This window comes from Antechinus flavipes, chromosome 1 (genome assembly GCF_016432865.1).
Source record: "Antechinus flavipes isolate AdamAnt ecotype Samford, QLD, Australia chromosome 1, AdamAnt_v2, whole genome shotgun sequence".
NCBI lineage: Eukaryota > Metazoa > Chordata > Mammalia > Dasyuromorphia > Dasyuridae > Antechinus > Antechinus flavipes.
Genome location: NC_067398.1, coordinates 615680122 through 615704646, shown reverse-complemented (window position 1 = coordinate 615704646; position 24525 = coordinate 615680122). Strand labels below are relative to the sequence as shown.

General features: G+C 36.6%; 1 protein-coding gene across 6 annotated transcripts in view; it reads left to right on the top strand.

The window, feature by feature from the left end:
• Positions 1–5203: 5203 nt before the first annotated feature.
• The window catches only part of ATAD2 (ATPase family AAA domain containing 2), an 80192-nt gene continuing 60870 nt past the window's right edge, over positions 5204–24525 (top strand). For 4 of the 6 annotated variants that reach the window (XM_051971052.1, XM_051971051.1, XM_051971050.1 and 1 more), the window contains exons 1-7: positions 5205–7803; positions 15397–15542; positions 17532–17584; positions 18177–18342; positions 19162–19264; positions 20173–20260; positions 23926–24081. In XM_051971052.1, coding sequence (XP_051827012.1) covers positions 7573–7803; positions 15397–15542; positions 17532–17584; positions 18177–18342; positions 19162–19264; positions 20173–20260; positions 23926–24081 — 943 coding nt within the window. In that variant the 5' untranslated portion in view covers positions 5205–7572. Of the gene's footprint in view, positions 7804–15396; positions 15543–17531; positions 17585–18176; positions 18343–19161; positions 19265–20172; positions 20261–23925; positions 24082–24525 lie in introns of all 6 variants that reach the window. The other 2 variants (XM_051971047.1, XM_051971049.1) reach the window with 2 other exon arrangements.

Here is a 24525-nt window from a genome sequence, read left to right as displayed (position 1 = left end):
ATGGCTGAAAAGATCATGTTAAAAAGCATGGTAGTATCCAATTCTCCCTGTGCAACAAGAGAACTGCTCGGTTCTGCAAACATATATTGTATCTAGGATATACTGCAACATATTTAACATATATAGGACTGCTTGCCATCTAGGGGAAGGGGTGGAGGGAGGGAGGGAAAAAATCGGAACAGAAGCGAGTGCAAGAGATAATGTTGTAAAAAAAAATTACCCTGGCATGGATTCTGTCAATATAAAGTTATTATAAAATAAAATAAAATATTAAAAAAATTTTAAAAATAAAAAATAAAAAGCATGGTAGTAAGCTTTGATTATCGGGAAAGAGCATGATCCATTGTCCAGAACCCAGGCAAGTATGCCATTGTGAAACTGCAGTATTATACTGATGAACTTCTCTGGGTAACCAAATTTTGACATAATTGACATTGATTTGAACTCAGGAAGATAAGTCAATGTGTAATCCTGAGCAAGTCACAACTTCTATTTGTTTTCCTCAGTTTCCTCAATTATAAATTGGGAATAATCACAGCACTTGTTCATCATGATTGTTGTAAAGATCAAATGAAATAATAATAGGAAAGCATTTAGAACCGTGTCTGGCACAAAGTGATTGTTATGTAACTACCTATTCCCTTTCTTCCCCCTTCCTTTCCCTGACTTTAGCCTCGAACCTTTGTTGAAATCCTGTTATTCCACTTAGCATAATGGGATAATAGTTCTATAGCTTAAAGGGAATTTAAACCCTCTAATTTTATAGATGAAGAAGTTGATAGCCAGGGAGAGATGAGATCTGACCAAGGTTATACAGGTAGTAAGCTATAGAGATAAAATTTCAGTCAATAAACAGTAAGTACCTACTATGTGCCAGGCTCTATCCTAAGCCCTGGGGAACAAAAAGAGGCGGAAAGATAGTTCCTGACCTCAAGGAATTTACCATCTAACTGGTGAGACAATATACAAAATTACAAAATAGAGAAAAAATAATTTACAGGAAATGCATTTAGAGGGGTTAGGAAAGGCTTCCAGCAAAAGATGAGATTTTAGTTTAAGCTTAAAGGAGTCAGACCTGCAATCCTCTGCTTTCAGAGCTATTTCTAGTGTACCACCTTGTCTTCTAATCCATAACAGAAGTCCCCTATAATTCTAGAGCTAATATCCTGACTCACATCCCTTAAAGTGGCAGTCTCTGCAAGAGGAAAATTATGGGATTAGAAGATGGAGAGCTTAGATAGATGTGTGGCTCTGTCACTTTTAAATTGTGCAGTTATGGTAGGAAATTTCACCTCTGGGTGAAGTTTCTCTGGGGCTTAAGTTTCTTCATCCTTTGTATCATCAAGAATTTTGATTCTTTAGATAATATGGTGTTGTGTAATGCAACACACTCCTGAAAACAGGGATGTCTATGCTCCAAATGATAAATGATCAAAATATATGATCTATGCCCAAAGGGCTCTAAAATCATGCACATCCTTTCACCTAACAAAACTACTACTAGGCATGAATCCCAAAGGAGATTTTTAAGGGGGGAAAAAAGGTATATATAAACTTGTCAGGATAAAAAATTCAAAATTAAGGGGATGCCCATCAATTAGAAAATGGCTGAATAAATTGTGGTGTGTGATTATGATCAAATATTATTGTTCTATGGGAAATGATGAGCAGGATGCTCTCAGAAAAAACCTGGTTCATGAAAGACCTCAAGCAAAGTAAAATGTACTGTACACAAAATTCCTGGATGATCAGCTGTAAAGGTTTTGCTATTCTCAGCAGCACAATGATTCATAACTATTCTGAAGGATTTATGATATAAAATCCTATCCAGATCTAGAGAAGGAACTGATTGTGTCTGAATACAGATTGAAGCATTCTCTTTCAACTTTATTTTTCTTAAGGTTTTTGTTGTTGTTTTTAGAACGGGAGATCTATGTTTTCTTTCACAATATGATGTTTATGGAGATGTTTTGCATAATTTCACATGTGGTTTTTTTTAATAAGGATTGGGAGTGGGGATAAAGGAGAGAATCTGGAACTTAAAAGTTTTAAAAACATTTTTTTAATATTTTAAATATAAGTAGAGAAAAACATTAAAAAAAAAAAAGAAAAGAAAAGAAAAGAAAAGAAAACAGGTGCACCTGAAGGATTTAATGGTATAAGGGGGACAGATATTGGCTCTAATAGCAGAAATGCAGGACAATTGTTGCCAGATCTGTCCTCCCTCTTTAGAATTGTTATGTACCTCCACAACAAACACGTGTTTCTCCAAGCTTCAAGGTAATTTGCATGATCCCAGTGCTAGATGTCTAATGATGTAAAAGGGCAAATAAAAAAAAATTCAGAATGAATTTGAAATAAACACACACAGGAAGTACAGAACATAGAAAGGGCACACAATGCAAGCTGGGCACACCTGGTAAGGGCAGAGCAGAAATGCAGCCCTTTTCCCTAATCCAGGTCTGATTGGCAACTGGGCACATTTCCCTAAGGTGGTAGGGGGAGAGTATCAAGTAAATTCTGCCTTGATAGATGTTCCAAAGAATTTTTTTTTAAATTTTTCAGGTGCATTAGTTGAGTATATTGTATGATTGATTAACAAAAGAACCAAAAATATGCTTATTGTCTTGGCCTGGGGAGGGTGGAGGTGAGGTCTCAATGAGAGACTTTAAAATTGTATCTTTTAAAAATTTCACCCACTGAAGTGTTCATATATATGTGTAGTGTGTGTATGTAATTTGCACATACATACAAGCAGATAGATAGTAGGTAGATAGAAAAGTCCTTGAATCCCAGTTCCTGCTCTTGTCTACAAAGTGAAGGAGCTGGAGCAGCTTGAGGTCTGAGCACCTCCTGGTGGCTTATTCAGATACGGATTCAGCTCCACCTTTTCCTGTTCTTGTTCTGGTTTATCCACTTCCTCCTCAAAGATAACCATGACATCACAGAACCGAGTTGGATTTGGTAAGAGCCAAGGTACTCTGAGAGATTGTAGAACTTTTCCCTTTCCCCTCTTTCAATCTCTTCTTTTCTAGCTGTGTAACTAGGTAAATTATTTAAGGCACTAGGCAGACAGACACGGTAATGAAAAGCCATCGATGTCTATATGTAGAGGAAAAAAGTTAGAGATAAAATGGGCCTTGAGAAGGATTTCAACCCTTTCATTTTCTAAAAGAGGAGAATGAGACATCCCTGCTTGTGTTTGCTAAATTTGGATTTGAACTCAAGTCCTTTTGTTCCAAATATAGCCTCTCCTCGCTTGGACCACAATGCTGACTGAGAGTAAAAGACTTTGTGACTCCATGAATCATTTCAGATACACCCATTTTTTAAAAATAATTATCAGTGATCTTAAAATATGGAAAACAAGGACGAGACAATGCAGGCAGCAAACAGCTCATCATTAACATGATGTTGATGTGAAACAAAATTAAATGCATTTTGTCACCTCATTGATTCCTAATTTGCCCAATCTTCAGGAAATGGTTCACAAACGACAATCAAAAACATTCTATGGCTTAGAAGCTTTTGTGAATGGCTTATTGGCTAACTTTTTATGGATGAGCCAGCTGACGTCTCCCTAAGCTGTTTTCCTGACAGGAGAGAGGTCTTCCTACTCAGCTGGATCCAAAGCATTTCTTATACTTACTTAGTAGGGGTGATTCCATGATCATAAAGGTGGTTTCCCTAGGGTGAGGCTTAATCCTTGCACTCCAGATGAACCGACTCCGTTAATTTCCCCCATAATTATAAAAAAAAAGTTAAAGCTTTTCTGGCTTAGGAAGATCTGCCAATTAGCATTCTACTGGCAGAAGCACCTGTGTGAGTAATTAGATGAGGACTTGTATCATCTGATTTCAATTCTAAGATTTTCATAAATTCATGTTTTCAGGGGCTTTGAAAATGCATTGTCACATATAGCTCTTCTTAGTCACAGAAGACACATTACAAGTATCCTGTGGTCATGAATGTCAAGTCAAATCCTGCCTCTCCTACATAGTAGTTGGCAAGTTATTGAACCTCTAAGCTCTAGCAACATCATTATCACTACATTATAGGTGAGTTGCTATTCTGCAAAGGTGGAAGGAGTTTCCACACTAGATAATGCATTAAAAGCCTATGTAACTTTTCTTTTCTCACATAAATACATATAATACTCCCCTTTGCATTAGCCTTTGCTTGGTTTTGACTTCATGGAACATCATGTCTCCCCCAGGATAAGCTGATCACCTGAAACCTCATTACTACGCTGAGTGATTCATGTTTTGAAACTCCACACCTTCTCAGCTCCCACAGCTCCCAAGCCCTTTGACTGGAGGACTGAAAGGTGAGGCTCTGAACTCCCAAAGCCTTTTCATCAGTAGTTCTGCTTAGTTTTGACTCCAAGCAATATCACAATCTCCCCCTTTTTCCCTTCCTTTTGCATGTCATCCTCCATGACATTGTGAACTCAAGGGCCGGGACTGTTTATTTTTCCTTTTTTTATTTGTATCCCTAGCACTTAGCACAGTACCTAGCATTTAGTAAGCCCTTAGTAAATGTTTATTGAATTGAATAAATGATATTTATGTAGTATACGCATTTTACAGATAAATTAGAGGCTCAGACAATTATTATATTGGGAGATCTGAGCCTCTTCTATAGTCAGTTATTAAACACCTCAGGATTTCCATGGAGGGCTCTTTAGAGACTCTACATCCAGGATTCTTACCACTGCATCACCAAGACAGCCTACAAACCCCTAGCAGGATCCCGTAATCAATAGTGTACAATAGCAGGAAGGGGAGAGTGGGAGGGCTCTGATGATACCAAACCAAAGTGAATTGGTCCCTGTACTGTGGACTTAAAGTTCTAAAAGGGGAAACAAGATGCCCACATACAAATATATATAAATTACCTACAAAACCAATTCAAAGTAATTCTGCAGAGAAGGGGAGCCATATGCAGAAGGTGAGACTTAAGCTGAGTCTTAAAGGAATTAGGGATTCCAAAAACTAGAGGTGAAGCAGAGTGTTCCAGGTATGGGGATAAGCAGTGAAAAAGCAGTAACAGGGAAAAGGGATGCTGTGGGTGATGGGGCAGGGAACTTTAATGTGTAAGGCTGGAAACATGGCAAATGACAGAGCTCAGATTGGTTTAAAAAAAAAAAAGAGGTAGAGTTTATTAAATAACTTAGTGTGTGGTTCAGATACTTATTTAATTAAAAAAAAAAAAAAGCTGGAGACATCTCTAGAAGCAAAGCAAAGTTTATTATCCGTCCTCTTGAGAATCGGGCCCACTATCAAGCAATCGAAGGCAGGAAACACAGTAGGGGGCAGGGTCAACACTTTTAATCCCTAACGCAAATACCCCTTCCCATCACTGACCCTTGTCCTTATTGGCTGAGGATCTTACATTCTAAACTCGAGAACTACCCAAGAAATTGAACTTGACCAATAAGTACATAGTTGCCCATATCTGACCTAAACAGAAAGACACTGATGTTATAGGAGGATAACAAGGGGACTTAAGTATGCCCTTAGGAGCATTGCAGGGAGGGGGCTTAAGTATGCCCTTGACTTAATGCTTAAAGTCTTTCAGGCCTACTCAAACTTTGAAATAGATGAAGCCTTATTCGATTTTCACAACTGTCTTGAAAGATCTCACCTCATCTCATCTAGTAATAACTTTAACAGTTATCTGGAGACTGGAGTGAAGCCAAGTGAAAAGGCAGGGAGACAATTAGGAACTTTGTCGTCTATTAGAGGTCTTTCATAAATCATAATGATGTGGTTAGTGGCAGTGCAGAGTGTTGGGAATCCCCTTCTGGTCGGCGCAGGCTCAACGTGAAAGAATTCACGAACCCTAAATAGTAGTGGCAAAAAAAGGAAGTTTATTGGCACTCTTCACAATGGACAGGAGTCCGGGCAGGCAGCTATGCCAAGGAGCAAAGCATATTATTTAGGACTGCTGCAAAAATGTGGAGTTTAGAATTGCCCTTTATAGAAGTCTGAGGCTCAGGTTTCAAGTTGAAAAGAAAGCCTAGATACTTATCAATATCAGGCTCAGATCTCCCAACTGAATGAAAATCACTTGAGTGAATTTGGAATTTCCTGAAAAGGGTAAGCATTCCCAAAAGATCAATGGTGGTGGTGGTGGGAGACCAGAGTTATTTGCCTTAGAAAAGCCCAGTTAAATGATACCACTTAATTTGTCTGGGGAGAGAATGCTTTTCCCAGAGGACCTGAGACTCGAATCTCCCTTTTTTACTGATCAGAGGGTACACAGTTTAGGGTTCACCCCTGTCAATAAGATTTTAAGATGACTTTTTGGGTACATACTTGAAATTGAATTTCATACTAATAAAAAGTTATGTTTTATTAGAGTAAATGAGAAAATAATAACTAGAGAGTAAACTTTTGCTATATGCTCTCTCTAGTAGGAGGGCTGCATCTAGTCAGTCTAATTCAAATTCTTTGTCAGACACTAGTTAGCTGTGTGACTCCAGACACACCCCTTAATGTCTGTCAGCTTTCCCATCTGTAAAATGGGGCCGATCGATAATAATAGCATCTACCTCATAGGGTTGTTGTGGGAATAAAATGAGGTAACTGTAAAGTGCTTTGCAAATCTCAAGTGTCTCCGCATATAATCATATTCTAATTTTTAAAAGGCAGGATTTTAAGATTTTATTTCCAAATACAGAAACATCAGCAGAAATTCAACAAGCTAGGGACGTTGGAAGAATAATTTTGAAAAGGGATGCAATAATTTTTTACTGCTTTTAAACTGTAGAACTGCTATTTGCATGAGGTGGTCATCTTAAATTACCCATTTCTTTTCTATATAAAGTTGAGAATTTTACACACATATCCACACACGCCTAGTATTAAAATGAAAATCATGGAACAAAAATGAGATAGGAAATAGGGGAAAGGTAAGGTTAGATTTCAATTGAGTTGCCCCACATTCGGCATCTCAGAACTCTTATCTCTCCAGTTAATTTTATTTCACATATTTAGTCTACATCGTGCCCCGCCTTTGGGTATGGGTGGGGAGGGGACGACGGGTATTTGGCCGATCTCTTGCTGTGGCATCCAGATAGCACACATTCTTGGATTAAGTTGTGGAAATAGTTTGTAATTTTTTATTTGAATTTTTCTGGCGGGAAGAAGCAGCATGACGGACTAGGGCTCGACTGCCAATCACAACCTGAGCCAGTCTCCCTTCCCCCGACTTCCACGCGCCAAAATTCCAAACAAGCCGCTTCACCTGTTTCCGCTCCCTCCGCCACCTCCAAGGCGCCGGGACTACAAAGAACGCAAAGAAGTCCCTTCGGAGCCTAGCCAGTCCCTCCAAATCGCTGAGGTTCTTTTCCTCCATCCCCACTTGTCCCGTAAAGGGTGAACCAGAACTGGCCTCCGTGCCGAAGCGCCGACGAGGGGCGGGGTCTGCCGCGCAGGGATCCGGGGCGGGCCCCGCGTTCGCCGGCGGGGAACTTGTGGCGCCAGAATTCGTAGCGCGGAAGAGCCCGGCGCTGCCGCCGCCTCCTCCCGGTCAGCTCTTGTCCCTCGCCCGCTTGGAGGGAAGAAGATGGTGATCCTGCGTAGCAGCTCCGAGCTGCACGGCCGCACCCCGGCCTCGGCAGCTGCGCGGAGTTCGGCCGCGGATGCGGGCGGCGGCAACTTCTCGGACCCTCTGGACTCGAGTTCCGAGTTCCTCACCTTGGAGCCCCTTGGCAGCCGGAGGAGGCAGCTGCGCTACAGCAGCGCCATGGGTAAGGCGGCGGCGGCCGCCACCTCCGCCGCCTCCCCCGCCTGCGTGGTGAGTGCGGCGCTGGCGCCTCCGGGCCGGAGGGAGAGCAGGAGGGAAGCGGGCTGACCACCGGCCGGGCACACGCGCCGCTCGGGGCGGCGGGGACGGGCCATGTCGCCGTCTGTCGCGGGGCGCGGTGGCGGTTGGGGCTGAGGGGAAGCAGGGCAAGGGGGGGCCTGGCCGGGGAAGGGGTGGGGTCCGGGCGCGGCCCCCCAGGAGAGGGGTCTCCGCGCTGGAGGAGAAAGCGGGGGCGCCCCGGAGCCGTGGGGGGAGAAGGAGGAGGAGGTGAGTGCAAGGCGGGCTCTCGATTGGAGCCCCGAGGGGCGGGAGCCAGGGCAGGGCCAGGTCGAGGGGCGGGGCCGGGACGTGTCAGGAGCTGGGCCGAGGCCTTCGGTCTGGCTCTCGGCCCCGCCGCCCTACACCTCTCTTCTCCTCTCCGCAGACCCCGGGGTCTCGCGCGGGTGATGGCCGCAGCGCCCCTCGCTCTGGCCCCTTTGGGGGGCCTTCTCCTAGCTGTGTCCTGGGCTTTGGGAGAGGACATGGGCGCTATGTGGTCGAGGTATCCAAATCCTACCACACACCCTCTAAAGACTCCCTCCCCCTACGCGAGCCTTGGGGGCTCTGAAGGCGGAAACGACCTTAGTCCGAGAAGGACCTGGGCTTCCCCTCCACTACCGACACTTAACGGTGGAACCATGTGCAAAACACTTAAACTAGGCGGACTCTCGGCCTCCCCACACACACCTGTAAAGGGGCAAAGGCCTCAGCCGTAGCCCCAACCTCCCACGGCTGCCGTCACGATCCGGAGAGAGAATGTGTGTAAAGCCCCTGGTAAACCTTAAGGGGGAAGTCTATGCCCGACGTGCCCCCGAGCCCCGGGTCCCAGCCACCTTACCACGAGTTTGCGGATCAAGCAAAACGCTTAATCTTCCTGGTCTCCAGGAGGGAAAAGAGAGAAGAAATTACGAAGAACCAATAAAGTGTGGTGTTTAAAGCCCGGGGAAAAGTGTCCAAAAGGATAAAGGGTATATACCCTTTATAAAAATGGCCTTTGCATTTGGGGTGTGATTTTTAAGAATAGGAATAGATCAAGAGAATGGGGTGTGGAGAAAGTTTAGATATTAAGTACAGACTACTTTTTCAGAAAGTTTAATAGTAAAGATAGAGAATAAAAATGTAAAGGAATCAAAGAATGATCTTTACAGTCCAGCGAGAACTAAGTTCTATCAAATTATATATAGGCTGACAGTAAGCCAGAAGACAAAAGGAGGAGAAACTTGTGTTAAAGAGGTTATTTCTGTCACATTTTTGATGTAGGTTAAGGTACCTGTAGAAAGATGAGCTTTAGGAAGGATGATTGGTGATCATGTTTGAGAGGAGTTGAGAAAGCTCTTGTAGAATGGTCTTGATCTTGGTGAAATCAGAAGTGTCATCTATTCATTAAGTGTGGGGAATCGGACAATATAGTCTCTAAACTGATTGGAGTCTCACTTGGCAAAGTGGAGGAGGGATCAAAAATTATTTAGTGCCTGTTACAGGTGAGATGTGCTAGACACTGGAATAGAAATAGAGCAAAACGATTGCTACTTGTGAGTTTATATTCTAATGAGGTGGACAAAAAGCACGAATAAAAATAGGTAGAGAATAATTATGGAGTTAAATTCACATATTTGCAAGTTTTGGGGTAAGGGGAATGATAAGTCCTGAATGATTTCATATTGAGCAGTTTTAATGGAACAGTAACTCCATGAGGTGGAGATAAGAGTGCGTGTGATATAGCCATCAAAAGGCAAAAAGAAGGGAGATTTGGAGTGGTCAATATAAGGACTAATTATACAATGTGAGACGGTGAGTAAAGATAGATCAGGTTTAGGGCTTTAAAAGCTGAACAGAAAAAATTTATTTTTACTTGAGGGTAATAGGGGATCCAGTGGAATTCATCTAAGGAGAGTTGAAATAGATTCGAATTGGGGGGGGGGGGGAGAATTTTGGTAGCAGGTTGTCAGATGGAGAGGAATGGTGAGACTTGAAGCTTGAGAATCTGCTATAATCTAATTGAGAAATGATAAGAATCTGAAATGGTAGAGAAAAGACATCATGTGTGAGATGTGAAAGTGGGATATATGAGATGTAGACAGACAGTCAAGGATAAGGTTATCAGGTGACTGAAAGTATGGTGATGCCTTTCACACATAAAAAAGATCGAAAAAGCAGGTTTTTAGGCAGGAAAGTAAAATGAGGAAACACCAAAGCAAAGGTGATTGTGTGTCGAAGTCTGCAGAGTGTAGATGGAAGAGAATTGAGGAAAGGCCATTAGAATTGGTAGCTAATTGGTAATTTTGGAGAGTATTTTCAGGTGAATGAAATCAAACTAGATTGCAAACAGTGAAGAGGGAAAGAAGGGGAAGTAAAGACATTGAATGTAAACAAACTTGGAAGTGAGAGACAGTTCAAGGATTTTGATAGTGTCTAGTGAAAGCTCCCTCCCACCTCTACTTCCTCCCCATGAAGAAGCACTTCAATATTCTTAGAGGTAGTGGGGAAGAAACTAGTTAATAGAAATTGATTGAAGAAGAGGAGGTTGAGGATGGAACCTACCAGAGGGGAGGGGGGTGTCAAGGGTGCATGTAGAAGGATTGTTTGTCAGAGATAGGGGTGGCCTCTGTCCTCCATCTTTTAAAAATGACAAGTGCCAAGGAGTTTTCCAGGCAAGAAAGTGGGATGGAAGGAAGCTCAAAGTAAATAATGTCATTTTTCTCAATAAAGTAAAAGGAAGAGTCCTCACCTGACAGAAGGGCCATAGACATTTGGGAGGCTAAAGAAACAGGGAAGTTTGAAATAGCTTTTGTGGAGAGTGAAATGGGGAAATCAATTAGAAATAAAAGGAACTGTCTTGCCCCCGAGTGAAGGCCCAGGATCTTATCAGCTGTTTGTTTTTACCTGGCAACCCTGCCTCATTTGGAGCCAGTTTTATTAATAAAACTGCGTAGATTACTAATACACCTTTATTTCTTGATATTCCTGTTTATTAGTATGGACTATGTATACATGTACTAACAGAAAAATCAAAGCAGGAAATACTCTGGGAGAGCAATTTGAAGGACTCATAATAAAAAGTGAAAATATCACCCAATCCCTTGAGGGAATGAATTTTTATCCCAGTGCTCTATTCTGGTCCCTCTTCTCTCCTTTCTGTCCACCCTTTCACTCAGTGATCTCATCATTTTATAAATTAACTTAACCCTTTGTAAAGGACTCCTCAACCTTTTTTTTTTTTTTTGGTCTAGCCCTATTTTTCTCTTCTGGGGTCCATTTCCTACATCACCAGCTGCTTTTTATACCTTTCAAATTGAAAGTCCTATAGACATCTCAGACACAAACCCATTCTAAGTGGAACTTCTTTCTTAAAACTCATTCATCTTCCACACTTAGATCTTTATCTCAAAGATACTGCTATTCTCAGTGTCATTTTTCACCCTATGTAATCAGCAATTTGCTGCTTCTAGCTTTTTCTGTTTTCCTTCCCATCGCTTGCATTTGCCCTCTTAACTACCCATAGCCACCACTTTTCAAATCCTTGTTGCTTCTTAAGTGGACTATTCCAGTGGCTTTCTAACTCATCTGCTACCTCCAGTGCATTCTACACTCAGATGCCAAAGTGATTTACCTTCATTTCAGATCTGATGATGTATTCTCTACTTAAAACTATTTCTGTAAATTCAAGCATAAACTCCTCTTGCTTTTTAAAGCTCTTTACACTCTCTCCCCAAACTGTTTTTATTACACAACTTTGTTAATATAACTCCACTTTTTTTTCCCTAAGCTTTCTAGACAAACTGACTCACATGTGTTTTGTACTCCTGCACTGGCCCCATGCCTGTGATACTAATCTCTTTATTCAACTTGTGGGATCTCTTATTTCCTCTTAAGACTTAGCCTAAGTACTTGCCTTACACTTGACATCTCCTCTTCCCTGCTGGTATTTTCCCTCCTTAAACTGTTTTGTCTTCTGTATTTATCCTGTATAATATTAGATATGAGATGTCTGACCCCAAGACCCCACCATTCCCACCCCTCTTTAATTATGTTGGCCATCACTTTACTCTTCTAAAAGATATTGGACTAGGTGACCTGTAAGGCTCTTTCCTGTCCTAAATCTATGGTGCTATAATCAATCATTCCCTTTCACTTAGATCCTTTCTTACTCTGATTCACAAAGCTTAATGTCACTGGCCTCCTCTGATGCCCATTTGCCACTAGGATCAAATAAAATCTCTGGCATTTAAAGCCCTTTGCTACATGCTTGAACTTTCTAACCTATACATTACTTCCATCCAGGCACTTTTGTGGCTGAAGGCAAATGGGTTTTCTTACTGGATCCTTTATAGGGTACCCCATGTTTTTGTTTCTGTACAAGCAGATCACCTCATCTTTGACTGTCAGATTCTTTGTTTCTTTCAAAGCTCAACTCGGGACTACCTCCCATATGAAGCCCAAAATTCCTCCTTCCCCAAATTAGTTTTATTTTATATAATTTATATGTTTAGCATGTTTAAATGCACATTATCATCACAACACAAGGCTGGGAGGGGGAAGGTTGAGTATGACAACTTTTATTTGATTATGTATTCCTGCTTCTAGGACTTTGACTATTAAGGAATAAGTGTTTAATAAAAATTGCTTAACTGATCTGAATTTACAAATAGCTCTGCATTGAGTTTCTTAAAGTAGATTTTCCCAACAATTAAACTTCTCTTTTTTCCCTTTTTAAAAAAAAAAATTCTTAGATTTTGGCAAGGAACCTACAATTATTTTTATGTAGACATGGTAGGCATTAAAGTATCTTACTGAAGTGACTTGCACATTGTCAGCTTTGGGCGGGAAGTTGGCTTTTTTGTTTTTTTACATTGTCAGTTTTAAATAGTTAAATTCATTTTAGAAACTAAACTTTAGTCAGTAAAGAGTGATTTTCACAAGAGCTTGAAAATCCAATTAATACCAACATTAGTCAGAATGCTAATGCTACTTAAATAAAAACTGGTTCTTAACCCAGTATGTGAACTTGGATTTTTAATATTTTGATAACTATTTCAATATAATTGATTTCCTTTGTAATCCAAGTGTATTTTATGCATTTAAAAACAAAGAAGGGTTACAGAGACTTCACCAAACTCAGAAGTCCATGCCTCAAGGTTTAAAAGGCCATGATTTCAAATTTTGAATCTGTATAAAAATAAATATCTTTTAAAATGAGTAACTAAAGCTTGTTTTTAACTGTTAATAGTTAGAAATATCATTAACTTTGAGTTCAACTATACTAAATTGAATATAACAGCTAACTTTGCTTACATAACAAGGTACCAATCTAAGTGAAAGTCTTAGCTAATTATTATAGTCATTAAAATTCAGGTTAGCATTTTGAATTAAATTATTGAATCCAGGATTCTAGTTGACTTTACAAGGAGGTTTTTTTTTGTTGTCAGTGTTGTTAAAAGATGAAGTTTGGAGTAAATTTTAAGAGAACAAGGGGAAAAAACCAACTTCACAAATTGAGGAAAGGGTTTGTTGAGCTTAATTTCTTGACTGAATCATTTTATTTACCCTACTTAAACTAAATGGTTAATGGCACAGATATGGTGTTAGTTTATCAATAAAATTTTTCACGTATGTGTGTCACTTTTTTTAATTTCAAAGTTTCTCAGTTTGTTGTCATCTAAGAAAAAAATTTTAATAATTAAACTGATCTCTTTTGATTCAGCATGGGCATTTTGATACTATAATATGTTCCATTGTTTCTTACCTCCTAAAACATGGAATAATGAAAAGAATGTTGGAACCCTCCTTGCTGCTGTCTGTGACTAGCAATTCACTTATTTAATCAGTGAGCCTCAGTTTTTATCTAAAAATGAAAGGACAGAACTACATGGCTCCCTTCTAGCTTTTAAATATATGATCTTATGAAAGAGTTTGACAGGAATCAAACTGTCAACGATGAAATTAGACTAGCCAAAACCAAATCCTATCTCTGCCTTGGTAAAAGACATTTTTCATTTGATAAATTCAAAATAAAATAATTCAATAAAAATTAGAACACTAATAGCTTTAGCTTACATTTATATAGACTTTGCAAAATACTTTATATATTACTTCATTTGACTTTCGCAATAGCCTTGTAAGGTAGATTTCCTCATTTTAAAGATGAGAAAAATAGAAGTTAAGACAGGTAAGTTCTGTGTTAAAGGGGAAATGGGTAAGGAATGAATATTTGACAACTTTTTGTTTAATTCATACAATGATTCTGACAGGTAAGTGCTATTATCTCCTTTTCACAACTGAGGAAATAAACTGAGGCAGACAGCTTGTGATCACATAGCCCATAAGTGTCAGAACTCAGATTGTCCTAATTCTACACCCAGCAGTTTTACCCATTGCACTACCAGCTGCTTCTAATATAATTAAAACATCAATTGAGAAGAGACAGTATATTAGAAAAAGAGCACTGTGATTTGGAGCAAGTAGAAACCTAAGCTTGATGGTTTTTGTAAACCCTAGGTAATTCACCTTTACCTCTGAGCCTCAGTAAAGTAAATAAGTAAAGTAATTTAAAAATAAGTCAAATAGATATAATAATGCCTTTAATGTGTATTTAAAAGGATTGTTAATGAAGGTCAAATGAAATAAGATTGAGAGTTCCTGTTTTGTAGACAGGTCTTAAATAAGAGTTAGAATAAATATCAGCTAGTCTGACCACTCATACTCCTGAAGGGGAAGTTAGTATATTTGTAATTCAGTAGAAGACTGGCAAAAACTAGTTTCCTCCCTAAAGGGAAAGCTTCAAGTGATGGTCTCTAACCATCAGAGACCATTTATGCCCTAAATATCCCATGCTTCAGATATGAAGTAAATAAAGATTTCTTTAAACTTGGTAAAACTGAACCCTAAATTTGAAAAGCATTCCATTGTTGTACTTTGTTTTAATTACCAAATTCTAATAAAATTTGCATGTTATAAGAAAATCCAGGTGTGATTCAGTGTTAGACTTAGTGGTTTTTTTTGGATGTCTGTCAACTCTGAAACCTTATGGTAATACATCTTTTGTCAAGTATGCTAGCTAATCTCATGGGATGATTACTGGGAGAAGCCCTGTCATTTTGAGAGAATCAAGTATATAAGTTAGGTGCCCCACAAAATAATTTGTACGAACCAGGTTTGGGTAAATGAAATTTTTCATTGATTTTTTTTTTTTTAACCTAATATCCAGGTGGAACATAAATGTAATTAGCTTAATTGAAATCAACTATTAAAAATCCTTGGCGTACAATTAAATGGGTGAGCATTTGCCTGAGTTCCTTTGTGTGATTGTGGGAATGTGATAAGATTCTTGTGTCAGTCAAACTTCACAATATTTTAGGGTTGCTTGATAAAATTTAAAAAAAAAAATCAGCTTTCAGTGATATTTTTGAGAGGCACTAAATTCAATATTTAATTATAAACTATTAATATTTGAGGGACAACCTCATCTTTTTTTTTTGTTGTTAGGAAAAGGTGGGTTTTTAGGTTTAATAGTTGTTATATTGTCTCTTTTTTAATTTTTCTTAAAAGACTCGTTCTTCAGTTAAGGAAGTTGAAAGTTTCAGTACACATGCATTAAGATCATTGAGGAAAACAGAACAGCATTCTTCAGACTCTAGTTTTGACAAGAATATGGAAATATCAAGTGATACAACTAATGGAAGACATTTTACAAGGTACCTCCACAGATGGTTGAATATGAACTAATTTAAAATGATTTACTTCTGACATATTCTCAAATGCTTGCATTATCAAGATACCAGTATTAAGTTTGCTTCCATAATACAATTGTGGCCTTTATTGAATCCAAAAGTTATTTATCTTTCATGGGTTTCTTTTGGTGGTGATATGTGTACTGGCAGAACTGACATATGGCCCATTCTTTTCCATTATTCTCATCTAATGATATTTTTTTTTCTCAAAAGTGGGAGTGAGGGAATAGCTATAGCAGTTCCTTTTTTGGAACTGATTATAGTTTTTGCTTCTGTGTTTTTGTCTCATCACCTTTATTCAGAATCTTTATTCCAAATTAGTCTGTATTCAGGAATTTCTCACTATATACGTCATATCATTACTAATAATTATATCTTGATATACTTGGTTAGTGGTTTTTTCCTAGCCTGGTTTAGGGCATCTCTATTTTAGGATGTCATGTAACAATGTCTGGCACATAGGCTCTTAATAAATATTTATTTATTTTATCTTGTCCCATTAGAATATAAACTCCTTAAGATTATCTTTCTTGCTTATATTTGTAGCCTTGGCCCAAAAATGCAATAATTTACAAATAGGTTTAGACCGTCTTCAAATTGACCAAGTTTGTTTCAGGTTTACTTTGCTACCACAAAAAGTTATTTTGAATTTTCTAAGCTAGCTCTATCTACATGATGTTAAGGAAGCCTTTGACTTCCTGGCTTAGTTTTTTTTTTTTTTGTTTTTTTTTTTTCTTTTCTTTACCTCAACTACTGGTTTCTTGTTAGGGAACTTTATCACACATAGGGATGTTCCCTTCATTCAATACCCTAACTTCTTATTTCCTTAATCCATTTAAATCACATGGCCTAATATTCCAGATTATACCTACTAACAATGGGTAATGTTCCCAACCTACACACTCAAAAAAAAATCCTTTATCCTGTGCTCTCTTCTTTCCCTTCTGTACTCTCATTTGGTGATCTCATCAATTCCATTGGTTCAATTATCCTGGTACAGCTAATTTCTATATTTATATATTGAACCCTAGTCTCTCAACTAAGTTCTATTCCCTCATCACCAACAGCCTTTGGAACATCTTTAATGGGATGTCCCATAAGCATTTTAAGCTTATGTCCAAATCAGAATTTCCCCAGCTCCAGCTCGTTCTTTTTATAAGGGCACAATCATCCTTCTAGTCATCCAAATTGTACAGCCTTTGTTATCCTCCACTACTCACATATCCATTCTGTGCATATCTTTTCTCTTGTGAATCCTCAACATTCTTTACATATAACCTCTTCCGTATACCCTGGGAGGAAGGAAGGATGGATTAACTCCCTACTAGCCAGGAACTGTCCTATGCACTTTACATAGAGCTCATTTGATCTTTACAACAACTCTGGTGGATGGTGGGTACTATTATTATCCTCATTTTATATTTGAGGCAATTGAGGCAATAACTTGTCCAAAGGTGGTGTCTAAAACTGATCTTAGAACTTGGATCTTCTGACTTGAGGCCTCAACATACAAATACTTTGCTGGTTCCCCTATGTCACCACTCCCATTTATACTGTAAATGTATCTTGCATATACATAGTTTTTTGCATATTGTTTCCTCCATTGGAATGTGAGGAGCTTAATGGTAGGTACTGGATTTTTATTTTTATATCCCTATCATTTAGCACAGTGCCTGGCACATAGTAAATACGTAATAAATGCTTTTTAACTAATTTTTCTCAGTGTTTGTTAGAGCATTAGATCAAAAGGTTTAAATGGATTTTTATGACAACATTCCCTCTCCTCCCTCCCCTCCTTGCAAAATTCACCTTTGGACTTTGATACAATGATACTTAATATTATTAGTGACTTTGGAATTTGGGTATGGAATTAAAATGGAAGTTGTTAATTGAAATTAAGGTTTTGTGTGTATATATAGTTATTTTGTATTCTGATACGTTTTTCTCATGTAGGCAGTTGGCCAGACAGCAGGCTGATAATAAAAAAAATGAAGATTGTAAAGAAGGTAATGTTAGAGAACATGTTTCCTGAAATTGGTAATAAATTTATTTAATTTTGTATACTGCATTTGAAATCAACTTATATTATATTCATTAATAAGCATGACAGTGCTAACATTGTGTATTGGATTTATAATATTTTTCTACTTGAAAGCAGTCTATTAACGTTACACCATCTTCTTTTGTTAGTATAGATAGTATATGAATTGATTTTTTTAAAAAAACTTTTTGTGCTTTTTTTGAGACTGTATGCTAAACGTCCTTGAAGTGTATTAGTAACTATTAAAACCTCTACATAGAGTAATTTTGAGACTGAATAGACAAATTACTTTTAATTGGCTTAAAAATTGTTTAAAAAATTGAACAATTGTCTTTTCTAGTGTAGGTTTAGCAAGATATTGTAACTTTATTAATAAAAAAATACTACTTTAAAAATTGTATATTCACTTCACGACAGTTGTTATTCTCACTGTTTTCTGTGTGTATATAGCTTCTCCAAAACAGAAAAGCTAGTGCAGAAATTTTTACATTTAATAATATATATACACAGATGTTTATACCTTTAATGTGCCCATATCCTATGCATATATTTTATAGACAAAGTGATTCCAGTTACTCGGTCATTGAGGACTAGAAATACTGTTCAAACTACAGAGCATCTTCATGAAGAAAATGGTGATGTAGAAGTTCGCCGAAGTTGTAGGATCAGAAGTCGTTATAGCACTGTGAATCAGTCTGTACTGTTTGACAAACTTATAACAAAGTAAGTAAACATGAAGATACCAAAAGTTGCATGTTAATTTACTTAGAACAATAACTGATTTCTTTTCAGGTTAAGAAAGAGGTAAATACATATGAATGAAATAAAAATATCAATAATATTGGATTATTACTATAATATCTCCTTTGAAATTTAGTTTCCTATTACCACATTAAATTCAACAACAATTAGCATATTTTTCCCCTTAGCTTATCCCAACTCACGAATTTTTATTAGCTTGAGATTCTAGCGCACTCAGTGAATGAATAGACAAAAATGATTACATAAGTTCTTAATTAAAATACACTTTGATTTTATCTATTTTTAGTTCTAATACCTCACCAATGGTGTTCTTAATTTTTTTTTCATAATACTTTAAATTTTTTTAACTAGTACTTTTTCTTTTCTTTTCTACCTCCCCTTTCCCATGCCCTGAGGGGAAGAAATGAAAAACAGAATCTTTTTTAACAAATGGTCACACAAAACAAATTCCCACATTAACCATATCTTTTTTTAAAAATCCAATTTTTTACCTTGAGTATCACTTTTCTGTCAGGATAACCGGTATGTTGTATTGGTGATCTTCTGGGATTGTGTTGGTCATTGTATTGATCATATTTCTTAAATATTTTGGAGATGTTTTTCTTTACAATGTTAGGTAAATTGTTCTCTAGTGTGCTTTTTAAAATTATTATTAGTCTTTTCAGCTTTTTCTGAAACTCATTTTTTCGTAATGTTCCATTATATTTACACATACTTTGCAATTGTTTTAATAATTGTAATGTTAACCTACATAAACTGAATTTTTTTTTTTAATATTAGCACTGCTGAAGCTGTATTGCAGAAAATGGATGATATGAAAAAGATGCGCAGGCGTCGAATGATTGACTTGGAAGACTTAGGAGTATTTAATGATGCTGAAGAAGTAATTACTTTTTACATTTTCCCTTTATGTAGATTTAGTAAAACTCAGTTTAATTTTCTCCATCAGCCTTTTTTGATAAAATATTCAAATCCTTGAGGTTCATCACTTAATATTCTTGGCTTAATAACTCCTTACTTTCCTGTTGGAGAAGTATCAAGAATTTATATTTTTGTAAAAATTACTTGAAGCATAAGTTAAATTAAAATCAGTCTTTAGTAGATTGGGTTTGTTCACATTCTTATTTACTTACTAGCTATTGTGATACTTTTTAGGTGAGTTAGCTTCTTTCAATCTGTTTTCAGATTTTTAAAATAACTTATAATGATACCTCCTATATCTATTTCCTCCTGTTGTTACGAAGAATAAATGAGGTAATGCATATGAAAATACTTTGAACCCTAAAGTCTATTTACTTGCAAGGCATTATTTTACTTAAAAGTTGAGTTTAGGGAATTAGTAGTTCTTGTTAGCAGCAAGGATTACTATTTTGTAAAACAAACTCAAGATGTCCCAGTGCTTTAAAATAGCTTTGGTGGAGTTTGTTTATTTTTTTGTTTTTAGTAACAACTCTTACCAAAAATTGAATGTAAAAATGACAACACCCAGGGGCAACTAGATGGCCCAGTGGGTAGAGAACAGTCCTGAAGTCAGGAGGATCTGAGTTTAAATCCAACTTGCTTGCTAGATGTGACCCTGAGCAAGACACGTAATACCGATTTCCTCTCAAAAACAAACAAAAATGACAACATCCAGATATGAGAAAGTTAGTATGGCTTAAAATTTATGAAAAGATTAAAAACAATTCTCACTAACACTACCTTCTTTTTAAGTAAGACCCAATTTTATAGACTACTTCTGTGTTCAGAACACATAAAAAACATTAATAATTTTCATTTAAATAATTTTAGGAAAATCTTGACATGTACTCTAGAGGAAAGCAAAAAAATGTTCAAAGAACTGATGAAGAAACCACTGATAATCAGGATGGCAGTGTAGGTGAGTTCTCTTTTGGTTGAATTCTTTATTCTTTTCAATAAAAAGCAACTTTTTTTGGTGGGGAAATTATATTCCTTGTAACACTTGGAGACTAAGCAAATCAAAAACGTTATCATAATACAAAACAAAGAAAGCTATATAGGAATGCTGCTTAGTTGCTTAAGAAAATGCTTTAATACCAAACATAACTTTAGACACACAGATTACTTCATTACATCACTTAAATAATGTAGGTTTTAAAAAGTGTTTTTCCTAAGTTAATAAAGCTGACTTCCTCAGGAAGGAGTTAATGTATAGTATATAACCTTTTAGGTTGGGGAGGGAGTGGGTGTTGATAATTTGGATTTTTGAGAATTAAGTTTAAAAACTTAATTTCTGTCAGCTAGTTTATATTCTGGTGAGACTATTCAAATAGCAATGAAATTTTTTTTTTTGATGGAAATTTCAAATATTAAATAAGATCATTTATTCTTGATTATCTTAATATTTGATTTTTTTTGTTAGTATTGAGACAAAAGTAAAGTTGCTTTTACATAGGCAAGTGATTCAAGACACTTATAAAATATAAAAATATTCTAAAATAATATTATCTTAACACTGTAAGAGTTGGATTGATGGGGAAAAAAATTGATGAGGGACACGTAGGTGGCCTACTGGATAGAACACTGGCCCTGAAGTCAGGAGGACCTGAGTTCAAAATTGGGCCTCAGACACTTAACACACCCTAATGTGGACCCTAGTAAAGTCACTTAATGCCAATTGCCTTAGCACCACCACCATCACCCAAAAAAAAGAGAGAGAGAGAGAAAAGAATTATGCTTGGCAGTTACAGAGATAGCAGGCAGGATATTTTGATGTGATTGTGTGTGTTCATAAGCTCTGCCACTCCTTAAAAAAAAACCTAGAATTTAGACACTGGTTTACTGTAACTACTTTAAAGAATCCAATAAAATAAGTAATGTATGGGTCAAAAAATTTCACTAAATTTTTGCGAAAACTACTTTAACAATATTTTTTTTAAGTGACTATATCATAAATATAATAGTAGCATTTTAATAATACATATTCTTAAATAATGGTAATTTTTTTTTTTACATTTCCTTTAGTTGAGTTTAGAATGTAAATCATTCTGAAAATCTATAGCAGTACAAAAACAGCCAAGCTCTAGAGTATTAAACTATGACTTAAGAATAGTTGGGAGGTTGGTTTATTTGTCATTCTGTCCACATGTTCCATCCCTTTAAAAAAAATTTTATTTATCTTTTGAGTGTTCTTTGTCTTTATATCCTCCTTCATCCATATCTTTTCCCTTTCAAGGATAGCTATTACCATATAACAAAGAATATTTTTTGGGGGGAAGGGGAGAAAACAGCAAAATAATATGTAATAAAAAAATCTGAATCTATATTTCACAACTCTCAGCTTCCTACCTCTGTAAATATAATATTGGAGGTATTTTCATATCTTTAACCTCAAGTTATACTTGTTCTTGGTGAACAATATTTCTTGTTGCAACATTTATTTTTGTTTGTTTTGTGACTTATTTTTCCACAAACATTGTTGTAATTATTCTGGTTTTTGTTTTCTTGGTTCTGCTTATTTTGTGCTGCATCAATTGATGTAGTTCCACATTTTTCTATATTCGTTATATTTATCACTTCTCGTAGCAAAATATCAAATTACATTTATGCATTGTAAATGGTATAATTTCTTTCCCAATATATGGTCATTTTCTTTGTGGTTTTTTTGCTACCACGAAAAAAATGTTGTTAGAAATATTTTATTATAATGGATATTTGTTTCTTAATGACCATCTTAAAGTATCTCTGGATCAAAGGATATGGATATTTTATCTACTTAATAATTTCAAATAGCTTTCCAAAATGATGTACTAATTCATAACTCCCCTGGTAAAGTACCAGTACATCTCTTTCCATATCCCTCCCAAATTGATTTATTCCTACCTTTTGTCATCTTTGCCACTTTGCTGGAAGTGTAAGGTAAAAAAATTCATGGTGTTATTTAATTTGTCTTTTTTTTTTTTTTTTAATAAGTTCATTGCTGTTCTAGTCCAGACTATGTAGTATTGTGTACTGTCAGTGAAGAACTTCAGATTAAACATAGCTATTCTCTTTTTTGCTAAAACTATTAAATCTGTTATTCATACTTTTGGGGAATATTTATTTTAAAAGAACTTTATTGGCAATTGGGCCTTGGTATAGAGAAAACAAATCACTTTAGTTAGTAAACAGCCATAGCTAGTCAGACTTTCTTGCATCTATAAACAAAATTAAATAACTGTTTCTTTTAATGAAGAGGTTGACTTGTATGTTATAACTTTTACAAGACTGACTTTTTCATAGTTAATGGTAAAAAGTTCTAAGCAAAACACTCCTAAATTTGGCTAACATGTTAAGAGTCTTGCATTTAATTTTTCAACATTTGTTAAGCATCTACTATATGCAAACAAGCATATAGAAAGCAAGGTATATGTAAGATAAGGGGATAAATAAGAAGGATTGGAAAAGGCTTCCTGTAGAAGAAAACCTTTTTAGTTGACACAAGAAGCTAAGGAGGTCAATAATTGAAGCAGAAGAAGGGAGAACATTCCAGGCATGTAGGACAGCTAGAGAAAATGATTAAGTAGAATGATAAGTGTCTAGTACCATGGAAAAGGAAGAAGGCCAATCTCACTTGATTGAAGAGTACTTGTTGGGGGGGAGGGGAGTAAAATGTAAGAAACCTGAAAGCGTAAAAGGGATCTATATTTTGAGGGGCTTTTAATACCAAGAAATAGAAAGTTTCCTGGATAGTTTAGAGGAACAAGATTAGAGGGCCTGGGAGAGAAACCCTTAAGGACAGTATGATGAGAGGATATAACCTGAGGAGGATTCAGCAAAGGAAGACAGAAGGAGGTGGTGGTCAGGTAAGAGGAAAACCAGAAGGGGAAAGAGTCATATCCTGAAAACTTACAGATATCAAGGAGAGGAGAGTGATCAACAGTGTGAAAAACTGAAAAGATCAAGGAAAATGAGGACTGAAAAAAGGTCATTGAATTTGAAACTAGGTGTTGTTAACTTTGGAGAAGACATGGAGTAATGAAATAAAACCAGATAAGGAAGCTCGTGAAAGAAGAAAAAGTAGATACTTAAATGAGTTTTACTTTAAAAAAACTGAAACAAATGTAGGATATTAGTGGAGGCAGAATGGACATGTTTGGATAGTAGAGAATAAAATAAGCCCATAGACAGGGAAAAACTGAAAATAAATGAAATATTAGCAAGATCTGTTCACAATCTTTTGTAGATTGGATCTAAAAATGTTTTCTTTTAGTGTCCTGTATTGTTCACGGCCTAAAATATCAGAGGTTTTAATAATAATTAAAATTAGCAAGAGTTCTAAAGTATGAGACAAATGTCAATATAACTTCTTCATTAATTCTTTATTATATATATTGGCTAAGGTATCTCTATGCCTATCATGGTCTTTTGTATTATTTGAACTTTTAACTAAGTATACAAATTTTTTTTTTCCTTTGGTGTTAGCAGACCACTGAGTGCACTCAGTAATCTAACAAACTCCCTTTCATCTCCACCAAAAAAAAAAAAAAAAACCCAACTTATTTTATATTTTTATTCTAAAAAGTTAGATATTCTTAATTGTAGAATCTTCTGAAGAAGGTGAAGACCAAGAAGATGAAGATGAAGACGAAGATGAAGATGGTGATGGAGAAGAAGATGAAGATGGAGAAGAAGATAATCAAAAACGCTATGATCTTAGACAAAGGAAGACTGCTGTACATTACCAGGCACCTCTGGAAAGTAAGTGATCTATGAGAGGGAGAGTAGTAGAGACAAGGAGGGGTAAAGGAGAGAGAGTGTTTGGATGGAAGGGAATTTTTCACTAACTTTATTTTTGCTTGTAGTTACAAGTGCTAATCTTAGTTGTTTTTGTTTTTGTTTTTTTTTTTTCCAATGACTCCCATTCTAGTAAATGTGAGTTATAGCTTAAATAGCCTTTCTTAGTCAGCAGTTCAATTTCTTCCAAAGAAGTTAGGTGCTATAATATAAATATAATTCTTATTTTAGCCTAAAATGGATTGATTTTATAGGACATAATATGAAATACAAACCAACATTTTGAAATACTGTTTTGTTTTTTTTTTAGATTGACTATTCATGTCCAAGTGTCTTCATTGATTTGCATAAACAAAACTACCTTTCCCCTATCTATTAAAAAAAACTTCTGGGGCAGGTGAAATGAAA